This window comes from Oncorhynchus keta, chromosome 37, assembly GCF_023373465.1.
Source record: "Oncorhynchus keta strain PuntledgeMale-10-30-2019 chromosome 37, Oket_V2, whole genome shotgun sequence".
NCBI lineage: Eukaryota > Metazoa > Chordata > Actinopteri > Salmoniformes > Salmonidae > Oncorhynchus > Oncorhynchus keta.
Genome location: NC_068457.1, coordinates 4,957,548 through 4,971,335, shown reverse-complemented (window position 1 = coordinate 4,971,335; position 13,788 = coordinate 4,957,548). Strand labels below are relative to the sequence as shown.

The 13,788-nt window shown below is 45.0% G+C and overlaps 1 protein-coding gene across 3 annotated transcripts in view; it reads right to left on the bottom strand.

The window, feature by feature from the left end:
- Positions 1 to 11,106: 11,106 nt before the first annotated feature.
- Positions 11,107 to 13,788, bottom strand: part of LOC118370104 (N-chimaerin-like) — a 31,008-nt gene continuing 28,326 nt past the window's right edge. For all 3 annotated transcript variants that reach the window (XM_035754903.1, XM_035754901.1, XM_052498966.1), the window contains exon 14: positions 11,107 to 12,008. In XM_035754903.1, coding sequence (XP_035610796.1) covers positions 11,837 to 12,008 — 172 coding nt within the window. In that variant the 3' untranslated portion in view covers positions 11,107 to 11,836. The remainder of the gene's footprint in view (positions 12,009 to 13,788) is intronic.

Here is a 13,788-nt window from a genome sequence, read left to right as displayed (position 1 = left end):
AAAAACAGACCTTATTGATTGAAGCTATGCAAAAACCTAACAAATCGGCTATTGTTAAAGTTGAGGCACACACGGGTATCAAATCAAATGTATTTATATAGCCCTTCGTACATCAGCTGATATCTCAATGTGCTGTACAGAAACCCAGCCTAAAACCCCAAACAGCAAGCAATGCAGGTGTAGAAGCACGGTGGCTAGGAAAAAGTCCCTAGAAAGGCCAAAACCTAGGAAGAAACCTCGAGAGGAACCAGACTATGTGGGGTGGCCAGTCCTCTTCTGGCTGTGCCGGGTGGAGATTATAACAGAACATGGCCAAGATGTTCAAATGTTCATAAATGACCAGCATGGTCCAATAATAATAAGGCAGAACAGTTGAAACTGGAGCAGCAGCACGGCCAAGTGGACTGGGGACAGCAAGGAGTCATCATATCAGGTCCTGAGGCATGGTCCTAGGGCTCAGGTCCTCCGAGAGAGAAAGAAAGAGAGAAAGAGAGAATTAGAGAAAGCACACTTAAATTCACACAGGACACCGAATAGGACAGGAGAAGTACTCCAGATATAACAAACTGACCCTAGCCCCCCGACACATAAACTACTGCAGCATAAATACTGGAGGCTGAGACAGGAGAGGTCAGGAGACACTGTGGCCCCATCCGAGGACACCCCGGACAGGGCCAAACAGGAAGGATATAACCCCACCCACTTTGCCAAAGCACAGCCCCCACACCACTAGAGGGATATCTTCAACCACCAACTTACCATCCTGAGACAAGGCTGAGTATAGCCCACAAAGATCTCCGCCACGGCACAACCCAAGGGGGGCAACCCAGACAGGATGATCACATCAGTGTCTCAACCCACTCAGGTGACGCACCCCTCCCAGGGACAGTATGAGAGAGCCCCAGTAAGCCAGTGACTCAGCCCCTGTAATAGGGTTAGAGGCAGAGAATCCCAGTGGAAAGAGGGGAACCGGCCAGGCAGAGACAGCAAGGGCGGTTCATTGCTCCAGAGCCTTTCCGTTCACCTTCCCACTCCTGGGCCAGACTACACTCAATCATATGACCCACTGAAGAGATGAGTCTTCAGTAAAGACTGAAAGGTTGAGACCGAGTTTGCGTCTCTGACATGGGTAGGCAGACCAGCTGTTTGCTTAGAAATTCTAGGGACAATTAGGAGGCCTGCATCTTGTGACCGTAGCGTACGTGTAGGTATGTACGGCAGGACCAAATCAGAGAGATAGGTAGGAGCAAGCCCATGTAATGCTTTGTAGGTTAGCAGTAAAACCTTGAAATCAAGGTAGGAGTGATTATGCTAGTATTGGTAACAGCATAGCTGATGAGGAGGACAAATTGGCTGCTTCCCGTTGTCACACACATGCATTCTAGTTTTAGTCGTTTGTGTCATCTGAAACTACTGAAATTCAGAAACAGCAGCAGGCTGATATTCTCAACCACCAAGTATGGAGGGAGAGAGGATGTGTTCTCTGTCCTAGGTCTGGCTTATGGTTACGTCTTTTGTCTGGCATGCCCTGTTTACCATCAACCATGATCTCTACTGTATGCCGAAGGGGGGATATGGTGGAGGAGAAGATTTCGGCCCAATGGTTTTGCCCAAATTTGAATCAGCACGTAAAACAGTTAATTTACCATTGCTCAACATGTATGTTATATAACATAGACAAGGGAACTCCACTACAACCAGGGAAGATCCGCACTCCAAAGGGACCTTTTGTCCACCTTGCTATGGATTTCATAGACATGGTGGAGCAAAAAGAAAGAAAGATGGTGCCTGTTGATAATTGTTGATAGTTGACAGGTTCACCAGGTGGGTGGAAGCATTTCCCACCACCAACTGTGATGCGTGAACAGTTGCAAAATTGCTAGTCAGAGAAGTTATACCCAGGTTCAGTGTGACTGATGTTTATTCTGCAGACAATGGCGCCCATATCATAGGAGATGTGGTTGCCCAAGTGGCCAAAATGATGGGTGTTGGCCAGAAGTTTGTGTCCATCTATCACCCGCAGAGTAACGGGATTACAGCGAGTGCTAATGAAACAATCAAAGGGGGGCTCGCAAAAGCCTGCCATTCCACAAAAATGAGCTGGGTAGAATGTTTGCCCCTTGTCCTCATGAAAATGCACAGCAGCCTTAACAAAGGTATTGGGTGTACACCTTACGAGATGTTAAAAAGACAACCCATGAACACACCAGGTGTTCGACCTATGACTGACCGACAGATAGACATAACTGAGGCACAGTGTGATCACATTGAGTACATGAAAGAACTAACCTCTATTGTCAGGTCTCTCCACTCTGCCTGCAGAAAAGCAAACAAGGTTCCCCCAGGTGAAGACCCTGACGAGCTTCCCATAAATGTTGGAGACTGGGTGAAACTCAGAGTCCACAAGCAAAAATGGAACCATCCACGATGAATGGGTCCATTCTAGGTAACCATGGTAACACCAACAGCCCTGCGAGTGGCGAGAGGTCTGGCTGGCATCATCTCTCCCACTGCAAGCACCTCCCAGAGTGGAAGCCATGGATGAGCGACTGGGGGGAGGGAGAGCAGGGCCACAAGAACATCTGAAAGAGGAAGAAGGTCTGAGCCAAAGGACAGAAGCAGAGGGCCCAGATCAAAAGGCCAGGAAGAAAGATGAAGAAGAAGGCTCTAGCCAACGAGCAGAAGAAGGAGACATCATTTCACACTCACACTCAGGTTCTATAACTAGGAAACAGAGACTACACCGGGTCTGATGGTTTGTTTTCCCCATCATCCTTTCCATGGGTCTCCTTGTTGGCGCAGCCACGGGACACCCTGGGGGATCTGAGGAAAACAACAAATGGATACAAATGGTGAGAAAAATTGGAAATCAGACTAAGAGGCCAGGAACCCAGGTTTTGCTATTTAGAAAGCCTACATCAACCACTGAGCTGTTCGGGAGTCAGGTTGAGCCTATGAGAAGGATGGAGTTTGGAGTTTTTATACTTTATGCAGAGCGGTAATGAGAAACAACCTACTAGGTGAAGGGAGTACACAGGACATTTCTTTGGGAGAAGAACTGAGAGGTTAGCCGGGGATCATGGGACACATGTATGTTAGGGTGGTCACAAGAAGGGAGAAAACTTACCAAATGTTGTAGAAGGAAGCAGGCAGATCCCTCTATGGCCTAGAACTCACCTCAGGAGAGAATTGTTAGGAAATGGAAGCTTGAGTATCAATCGCATACTGACCTCCCTAAGCCCGAAGTCAACCCCTGCCCTGTGTCTTTGTAATGATAGGAAGGAAGGTATGGGAGATACTAGAGCTTGTCGTGTATATATGGGTCAACTGAGAGAAGAGTATAGTGATAGGGTAAACTATGCTAAAGGGGATTTTAGTGTTAGACTTACAGCAAAAGGTGACAGGTGTAAACCTTTCCAGGATAGAGGAAGGCATGAGAGCACCTTTTGGATGGATGTGGGTATGCAGTGACAAGGGGTACCTCACTTTACCTCCTGGGCGGGGAGGGTGTTGTTATTTGGGGAGAACCTGAAATGTACATGTTAAGAATTCCGGTCACCAACCTTTTCAATGAGACAAGTCAAACCAACTCTGGGGAACTGAAGCGTGCCAAAAGACTCATCCCAGACAATCAGGAAGCCTATGGTCATGTCCTACACCCGGGTGAGATTTTTGGTATGTCAATCATACCCTCCTGGGGTGTGGCTGTCCTGGGAAAGTGGGTAAACAATTGAACCTACTCTTTACAGGCCCATTTAATGATCCAAGGATTTAGCCAACTCTCATTAGATGTCCAGAATCTGAAAGCAGTCATCGGCCGCCATGCATACATATCAGATATGTCTATACCCTGGGAAATGTAATCTAAAGCTTTAGATTACATTTCCCAGGGTATAGACATATCTGATATGTATGAATAAACCAATTAGGCACATTTGGGCAGTATTGATACAATATTTTTAATGAGTATGCAATAGTTAATTGGATCAGTCAAACTTTGCACATACACTGCTGCCATCTGGTGGCCAAAGTCTAAATTGTGCCTAGGCTAGAATAATTAATTATGACCTTTCTCTAGCATTTCAAAGATGGTACAAAAAAAACTCATGTTTCTTTCTTTGTATTATCTTTAACCAGATCTAATATGTTAAATTCTCCAACATTAATTTCACATTTCCACAAACTTCAAAGTGTTTCCTTTCAAAGGGTATCAAGAATATGCACATCTTTGATTCAAGTCCTGAGCGACAGGGAGTTAGATTTGGGTATGTTATTTTAGGCGAAAATTGGGGAAAAAAAGGGTGGATCTTTGAGAGATTTTTAAGGAACTTGACAACAAAACAATTTTCTTGTTATTTTGTTACTTTAACAGAAAATTTCTTAAAATTTCAAACATGGTTACATTTAAATTAAAACATAAGTAATGTTCTAGGAACATTCTCAAACTGGTTCGACATTGGGAATATGAAGAACTGATAAATGTGCACCTTTTCTTGATGGTAGCAAAAGATCAACCACAGGGCAGAAAATAATGACCAAAGACTGTGCACTTATGCTCAACTTTTGTGAAAAGTAACCACAACATGTCACTGAAGATGATCAGCTTGATCACCTCTGGTTTGGTAAGTGGAGTTAACTTTGTCTGCACCCACTTCAGTATGCAGCTTCCCAACTCAAAGAACCATCTGTGTGCAATTCCCACATCCCAGACACATATGTACTGTTGAAGCACAGGTTGAAGTTGGACAGCTGCCACTGGTGGTAAACATTGGAGTGGGTCACATTTTGGTGTGTACGCCACTCCCTGCAGATTGATAGAAATGACATTGCAGGCCCAGGAAATGTATTATGTTGCTCTTCTGTTTTGAATGTGATGGTCACTATGTGTGCTACAGTCTTTCCAGTATGTGATAGTACAGTAGGGTTTTAGTGCTCCAAAGTCATGGCTATATGGCATGAAAGTGACATGTTGGCTGTAATATTTTTGTGCATGGAAATTATGTAGACTATATATTGAATTGAAAGGAAGGAGTGATTTCAATTACATATTTGTTGTACCAATTGGGAGTGGAGTTAAGTCAAAATTTGATTTCTTTTGTACTGGTTGCTTCATATGGTGGTGTTGGTTTAATGTTGACAGAAAGGGAAAGCAAATGTTTAACCTTTTACTGCAGTGGGCTAAATCAGGGTCACACGTTGATTCTTGGTAGTTTTAAACAAATATACTTTGAAACCAAAGTATACACCTCACATACATGGTTATGGGCTTAAAAAAATAAGGACACCTGTACCATGTTAGATAAGAGAGTTGAAATGTATTCCATTTTGAGTTTGCATCCCAATATTACACTTTATATACACACACATCACAGAAGACTGAAATATATCAAAACTGTTCATTCATTGTAAAAATTTAAAAAACGTATTAATTATGGAAAATATTAATAACATTACACCCGAGGTCAAAGGGGGCGCTTTTGGTCAATGACTGCAGGAAAGGGCTACTCACACTTGTTTATTGGAAATCTTTTGCATTAAGGAAGCTTAAAACTAACTTAATTTTAGCTGTAAGGTAAATGGACTGTAACGAAGACGCAGGGAGTCAGGAAGCAGGTGTCGTCTGAGTTTAATATGAACGAACATAGAGAGAATGCAAGAACAAGAGTAGCGTTTTTGAACAGGAACACAGATACAATTGTGGTAGCAGATAATAACAAGACTGTCATATTTATGCACCAAATGGTTGTTTTATTGACTAGAGTAAGGTTCTTAGGACTCTCTCTCCTTTCAGAGTTAACTGAGATGAGTCTTTATGGAGCTTGGGCTGGCAACTGATTAAGTGATAACTTGGTGATAAAGAAAACCCACAGCTGGCATTCCATAGATCAGATGTGGTGTGTGTCACCGAGATGGCCAGGAGGAACAGAACAAAGGCCTCACTAGTCCTAATTATCCTGGCATCTGGGAAACAGCACGAGAGGCAGATGACCAGGGGAAAACCCAAAGTGGCTTATAGTACCTCCAATGTATATGGGAGAGGTGGAACCAAGCATTCTGGGTATCAGCTATATAAACTGTGCATTGTCTGTAAAGAGTAGGCTCTCAGCCCAACAGTCAAGACTTTTGTGTCGACGGTTTCAGTATTGCAATGATTGATCGATATTGACTAATGATGATTGTTTGAAGAAATGACAAAGTCTCTCTCACTCTCTACATAGAATATTCCACCATACAATACTGCCTGTTGGTGATACAACCGCTAAAGGGGAAGTAATGGTGGAAGTGATGAAGTCCAACTGTGCCTAATGAGGTGCAGGTGTATGTAATGATGGGTGCTAGGTGTGCGTAATGATAGTTTGCCAGGACTGGTGGTTAGTAGACCGGCAACGTCGAGCACCAGAGCGGGAGTAGACGTGATAGAACCCCCACCGACGCGCGGCTCCAGCCACAGGAGGACGGCCCCGAAGGCGAGGAGCGGGCCGGTAGGCGAAGGTGGAAATCTCGGATGATGTTGGGATCTAGAATGTCATCCACTGGAAGCCAACAGCACTCCTCTGGACCATACCCCTCCCAGTTCACCAGATACTGGAACTGACCCCCATGACGTTGGCAGTCCAGGAGGGATCTGACGTCATCTGACGGGCTTCCTTCGATGTCCAGGGGAGGTGGAGGGGTGTCGTAGGAGATGGCATGAGCCAGGAGACCAGAAACCCCCATGCTGATGAGGGAAACATGAAAAGCGGGTGAGATAAGGTAGTTCTAGTGGGGAGCTGTAATTTGTACGTTATTTCATTGATCCTCTGGAGGAATTTGCATGGCCCCACAAACCGGGGGCTCAGCTTCCGGTAGGTCAGGCAGAGGGGGAGGTTCCTGGTGGAAGGCAGACGCAATCACCAGGATGAAACACGGGAGCCTCCCTGCAGTGGCGGTCCGTCTGCTCTTTCTGGCGGCAGATGGCGCCTCACCTGGGCAGTGTTCCAAACCTCCTCTGCAGGAGCTTCTGGCTCGGGGTCCATGGAGCCAGGGCCGGTTGGTACCCCGGGACGCACTGGAAGGGTGACAGCCCAGTGGAGGAGTGACGAAGTGAATTCTGGGCATACTCCGCCCAGGTAAGGAACCGGGCCCACTTCCCCTGCCGGTCCTAGCAGACTCCTAAACTCAGGCACTCTGACCAGCTTGAGCGCAACCAAAACCACGTTTGGCGAATCATCCTTGGCACAGCATATCTCAGATACAAGGCTGCACTAAATTCATTACCACTACCCTCATTCCATGAGCAAAGAGATACATTTTGCCTGGACGTTTTCCTCTTTAAAGGTCCCTTTACAAGACAAGAGATACAAGCAGAGATACAAGCTGAGAGATACAAGCAGTCACACATGCCTTTCTTCGGTCACCCCAACCCTAAATGTTTTTTTTTACATAAATCAGCCTGCTCTTGTCAATGGTTTTTGTATGCAGAGGACTCTACTTGTGTCCCATAAGAAAAAAAATAGTGCAGTTATCCAATATCAGCAAATAGATTTTTTGATAAATCTTTCTCTGCATCTTGGAAAAACGCAATCGATCTTATTTGGTTCCAGAGCTAAGCTTGCAAGGTCCCCTGTTTTCGTCTCAAAGTTGGCAACTTAGAAGTTACTCTTCAGTGGGTCATATGATTGAGTGTAGTCTGGCCCAGGAGTGGGAAGGTGAACGGAAAGGCTCTGGAGCAATGAACCATCCTTGCTGTCTCTGCCTGGCTGGTTCCCCTCTTTCCACTGGGATTCTCTGCCTCTAACCCTATTACAGGGGCTGAGTCACTGGCTTACTGGTGCTCTTTCATGCCGTCCCTAGGAGGGGTGCGTCACTTGAGTGGGTTGAGTCAGATGTGATCTTCCTGTCTGGGTTGCGCCGTGGCAGAGATCTTTGTGGGCTATACTCGGCCTGGTCTCAGGATGGTAAGTTGGTGGTTGAAGATATCCCTCTAGTGGTGTGGGAGCTGTGCTTTGGCAAAGTGGGTGGGGTTATATCCTTCCTGTTTGGCCCTGTCCGGGGGTATCATCGGATGGGGCCAGTGTCTCCTGACCCCTCCTGTCTCAGCCTCCAGTATTTATGCTGCAGTATTTGTCAGGGGCGAGGGTCAGTATGTTATATCTGGAGTACTTCTGTCTTATCCGGTGTCCTGTGTGAATTTAAGTATGCTCTCTCGAATTCTCTTTCTTTCTTTCTCTCAGAGGACCTGAGCCCTAGGACCATGCCTCAAGACTATCTGGTATGATGACTCCTTGCTGTCCCCAGTTCACCTGGCCATGCTGCTGCTCCAGTTTCAACTGTTTTTAACTCTAGAGACAGCAGGAGTGGTAGAGATACTCTTAATGATTGGCTATGAAAAGCCAAATGACATTTTACTCCTGAGGTGCTGACTTGCTGCACCCTCGACAACTACTGTGATTATTATTATTTGATCATGCTGGTCATTTGAACATCTTGGCCATGTTGTTATCTCCACCCGGTACAGTCAGAAAAGGACTGGCCACCCCTCATAGCCTGGTTCCTCTATGTTTCTTCCTAGGTTTTTCCTAGCCACCGTGCTGCTACACCTGCATTGCTTGCTGTTTGGGGTTTTAGGCTAGGTGTCTGTACAGCACTTTCAGATATCAGCTGATGTTCAAAGGGCTATATAAATACACTTGATTTGATAGGCTATTTGACATAATTGGAAGTCAATTGGAAGTGTACCTGTGGATGTATTTCAAGGCCTACCTTCAAACTCAGTGCCTCTTTGCTTGACATCAGGGGAAAATCAAAATAAATCAGCCAAGACCTCAGAAAATAAGTCTGGTTCATCCTTGGGAGCAATTTCCAAACGCCTGAAGGTACCACGTTCATCTCTGCAAACAATAGTACGCAAGTATAAACACCATGGGACCACGCAGCGATTATACCACTCAGGAAGGAGACTTGTTCTATCTCCGAGAGATGAACGTACTTTGGTGCGAAAATTGCAAATCATTCCCAGAACAGCAGCAAAGGACCTTGTGAAGATGCTGGAGGAAACAGGTACAAAAGTATCTATATCCACAGTAAAACTAATCCTATAATCGACATAACCTGAAAGGCCGATCAGCAAGGAATATGCCAACCGCCATAAAAAAGCCAGACTACGGTTTGCAACTGCACATGGGGACAAAGATTCTGCAAAATTGGGATACATGGCTGATCCTGCTTGCACAAAACCCTCTCTCAGACCTTGTCACAGGCTTAGCATACTTCATTTCCTGATAAATGGGCCATCCACTGCAGATGGTCTCTCAGAATGACCTTCTTGATCCAAATCAGTCAGGTTTCAAGACTAGTCATTCAACTGAGACTGCTCTTCTCTGTATCACGGAGGCGCTCCGCACTGCTAAAGCTAACTCTCTCTCCTCTGCTCTCATCCTTCTAGACCTATCGGCTGCCTTCGATACTGTGAACCATCAGATCCTCCTCTCCACCCTCTCCGAGTTGGGCATCTCCGGCGCGGCCCACGCTTGGATTGCGTCCTACCTGACAGGTCGCTCCTACCAGGTGGCGTGGCGAGAATCTGTCTCCTCACCATGCGCTCTCACCACTGGTGTCCCCCAGGGCTCTGTTCTAGGCCCTCTCCTATTCTCGCTATACACCAAGTCACTTGGCTCTGTCATAACCTCACATGGTCTCTCCTATCATTGCTATGCAGACGACACACAATTAATCTTCTCCTTTCCCCCTTCTAAAGACCAGGTGGCAAATCGCATCTCTGCATGTCTGGCAGACATATCAGTGTGGATGACGGATCACCACCTCAAGCTGAACCTCGGCAAGACAGAGCTGCGCTTCCTCCCGGGGAAGGACTGCCCGTTCCATGATCTCGCCATCACGGTTGACAACTCCATTGTGTCCTCCTCCCAGAGCGCTAAGAACCTTGGCGTGATCCTGGACAACACCCTGTCGTTCTCAACTAACATCAAGGCGGTGGCCCGTTCCTGTAGGTTCATGCTCTACAACATCCGCAGTGTACGACCCTGCCTCACACAGGAAGCGGCGCAGGTCCTAATCCAGGCACTTGTCATCTCCCGTCTGGATTACTGCAACTCGCTGTTGGCTGGGCTACCTGCCTGTGCCATTAAACCCCTACAACTCATCCAGAACGCCGCAGCCCGTCTGGTGTTCAACCTTCCCAAGTTCTCTCACGTCACCCCGCTCCTCCGCTCTCTCCACTGGCTTCCAGTTGAAGCTCGCATCCGCTACAAGACCATGGTGCTTGCCTACGGAGCTGTGAGGGGAACGGCACCTCAGTACCTCCAGGCTCTGATCAGGCCCTACACCCAAACAAGGGCACTGCGTTCATCCACCTCTGGCCTGCTCGCCTCCCTACCACTGAGGAAGTACAGTTCCCGCTCAGCCCAGTCAAAACTGTTTGCTGCTCTGGCCCCCCAATGGTGGAACAAACTCCCTCACGACGCCAGGACAGCGGAGTCAATCACCACCTTCCGGAGACACCTGAAACCCCACCTCTTTAAGGAATACCTAGGATAGGATAAAGTAATCCTTCTCACCCCCCTAAAAGATTTAGATGCACTATTGTAAAGTGGCTGTTGGATGTCATAAGATGAATGCACCAATTTGTAAGTCGCTCTGGATAAGAGCGTCTGCTAAATGACTTAAATGTAAATGTAAATGTAGATGGGCATCCCATTGTAATAAAACTGGTTAGTTAGGTTCAAATTAAACTAGACTGACTCAACTTTGCATCCATTGAGCTAATTTGGTACCATTTACACTTTTTAAACTAGAAAAGTGTTGTGCCATAGTCTGACCAAGGAATAAAGGGATACTTCAAACAACCAAAGCGGGTGGACAATGTTGATAGGACCGTTGAAAGGCACAATCACATACAATGACGCTGCAAGGTAAAAGTGGGAGGCTTGATCACTTGGGCACATTGGATACTCTGACAATAGGGGCAGTGAGTGCCAATAGTGTGGCACGCCATTATAAATATAAATGAAGTGCAGATGTACATGGGACACACCGCTAATATAACATAATACATTTAAGGCACCCGTTATGGCATGTGAGTGCTAGGCTACTTTTAGAACTACTGGCTGAAATTATAGAAATATGCCATTGTATTTATTTTAAATGAACGTAAAAGAACAACATACAATATTAAACAAAATAAACAAGGTTTTTAAACCGATAGTATTGTATGTTACATCCAGGTACATTAGTGATTCACAGGAAGAATAAACTCATCATGAAACAAATGAGCCACATCTACAAGATCAGAGAGAGCAGTTAATGAGTGATTGTGACCCATAGAGAGAGGACTCATCGTGGATATAACCCATTTTGGCATGGACATTGCCATTGAGGGCATCCACCATGCCTCTGCCATTTCAAAGTATTAAAAGTAGCCAACTGGATGGGGATTCCTATGGGTTGTAGCATCAATGGCACTGCCCATGCTGTCAAAGACACTATGTCAGAGATAAAGTTGAGTCCTCTCTCCCTTTGGTGTAACACAATATCTGAAAACAAAAACGCATACTAGCTATCCAAAGGAATGAGTGTTACATCAATTACCCCCGACACAAATGGGGGGGGGGGGTGAACATGCAAAAGACACGTCTAAAGTACGGGATTCAAACCCATCAGACATCTCTTCAGACAGGGCTCACTGGGAGTGGAAGGGAATGTACAATGGTGCATTATTATTCAAGTCTTAGTTTTACAAAGGGAAAACATTAAAAACATTGTCACTTCCTCCTTTCTAAATGATGAGTACATCGCTTATTCACGATTTAGGATTCCTTCATTGCTAATCAATCGCCTTTCAGAACAGAATGTCTTCGTTCTTTATGAGCGTCTCCACCACCTGTCTCTGATAGCGGATGTCATTGAGCGCCGTCATCGCATCCAGGTCTGGGGCCCGCATGAGGGTGGGCCCAAAAACAATGCCAAGGTTTTCTGCATTCATCAGGTTGTCTTTCTCATTTTGGATTACCCTTTAAAAAGAGGAACAGGAAAGGGTCACAGGGCAAGGAGAGAGAAGCGGCAACAACAACTAAAATAAACCCCTTTGGATGCCATTGACATGCTCGTTCAGGTCCAAATTAGTTTTCTACCATCAAACCAATTATTGGCTATTGTTAACATATAATTCCAAGTAAAAAAAATATTAACTCTACAATTAATAATAATAACTTACAAAAAGGCCTGTCTTGATTGCATAAGTATTTGTCCTCTAAGATTTTCCTTAAGTCACACAATAAGCTGCTTCACAAGTATTTACACATTTTTAACACTAGAACCGCCATTGGCCGACGGGCATTTGATTTTGTCATTAAAATAAGGCAGAGGCTGCGGATCCCACCCCCATGGATCCCTTTTCCCCAGAACTGTAGATCCGAATCACATCGTGCATGTGATTCTTTGGCAAGCGCTGCAGAGTTTTGGCCGCATGAGAAAAATGTGACCATTCGCACAATCATCTGAAAATCTCATAAGAAATGAGGTGATGTTATTTGTCTTACAGTATGTTATACTGTACTATCATTAATACTATCATTATGTGATCTTGTAGACATTGATTCAGCTTTGATCTAACTTTATTAAACAAGTATCATTCGCCCGGGTGGCATGTTCTCTGGGCAGCTCAACGAGTAGAGCAGAGACTGTGCAAAGTAGAGAACCCAGCACATGCGCAGACGCTTCGGACCTTTAGCCGTCGGGAAGAGGGGTGCAGAGAAGACGGGACTGCAGCCACTCCTTTAAAATAAATCTGCAACATCGTCCTCTTTCTCAGACTTTTAAAGAATTTGTATTTTACAATCCTCTAAAAGACAAAACAAGATCATTTTTAGGCTGTTTGCCTGTTTTTTGAAACCTAATTGCCAAGACAAACGGCATTGGTACCAACACCTGATGTGTCTTTCCTCACTTCATGATTGAATTTGAATGAAATAAAAATAGAATGAGAAATAAGCTACTAGTTTCAATGTCTGTATAAAATAAATTGCCTCCTGATATGGTGAGATTTTGCCTTGGCTATGTTGAAACAAGGTAAAAACATGCCTCATACTATGTAGTAAAATGCTCAGGTTTCAAACGATTAATAAGCTATAGTATATGTTTTAAAAACGCATACTGCCTCCAGCTCATTGCAAAGTGGTGTGAGACTTACAAATATACATTTTTCATTGTAGCCAAAAAACTATTTTAAACATCCTAATGGCTGTCAAAGGTGTTTCCACCAAAAGGAAAAGGCATGCTATCGCACAAGGTTAGCAGCTGCATTTTGCCACAGATATAGGGTTTCCGGATACTCCCGTAAAGCCCAGCTCATTGGCTATCTAGCTAGCTTTGTTTGATCCCGATTGTGCTTATTTGACAAAGTTGATCGAGTAAAGTATTTATTCATAAATTGTACAGTTATCTTAGCTAGCTGAATTGCTAGCAGAATTGTTTACTTGTTGCTAAGCAGTTGCTAGGGACTCTCCTGGAAGAAGCTAGCTAGCTTACAAAGAATAACAACAAAACATATCTAGTTAACAGAAGAAAGGAAGACAAAATAAGGACAAGAGAAGGACAGAAGAAAAAGGAAAAGAAAGAGGACAACAAAGTGAAACAGTCAGCACTTCTATTGCAACTTCGTATTTCGTCGTCCTAACGTAGTCTACACTGCTATCTGCCCAGCAGCTAGCCAGCTAGCAAACGTCCACCGTCTACCGAATAGCAGCACTGTAGAAACTATTACACTCAACTGAACGACTTGATTAGTGTAGT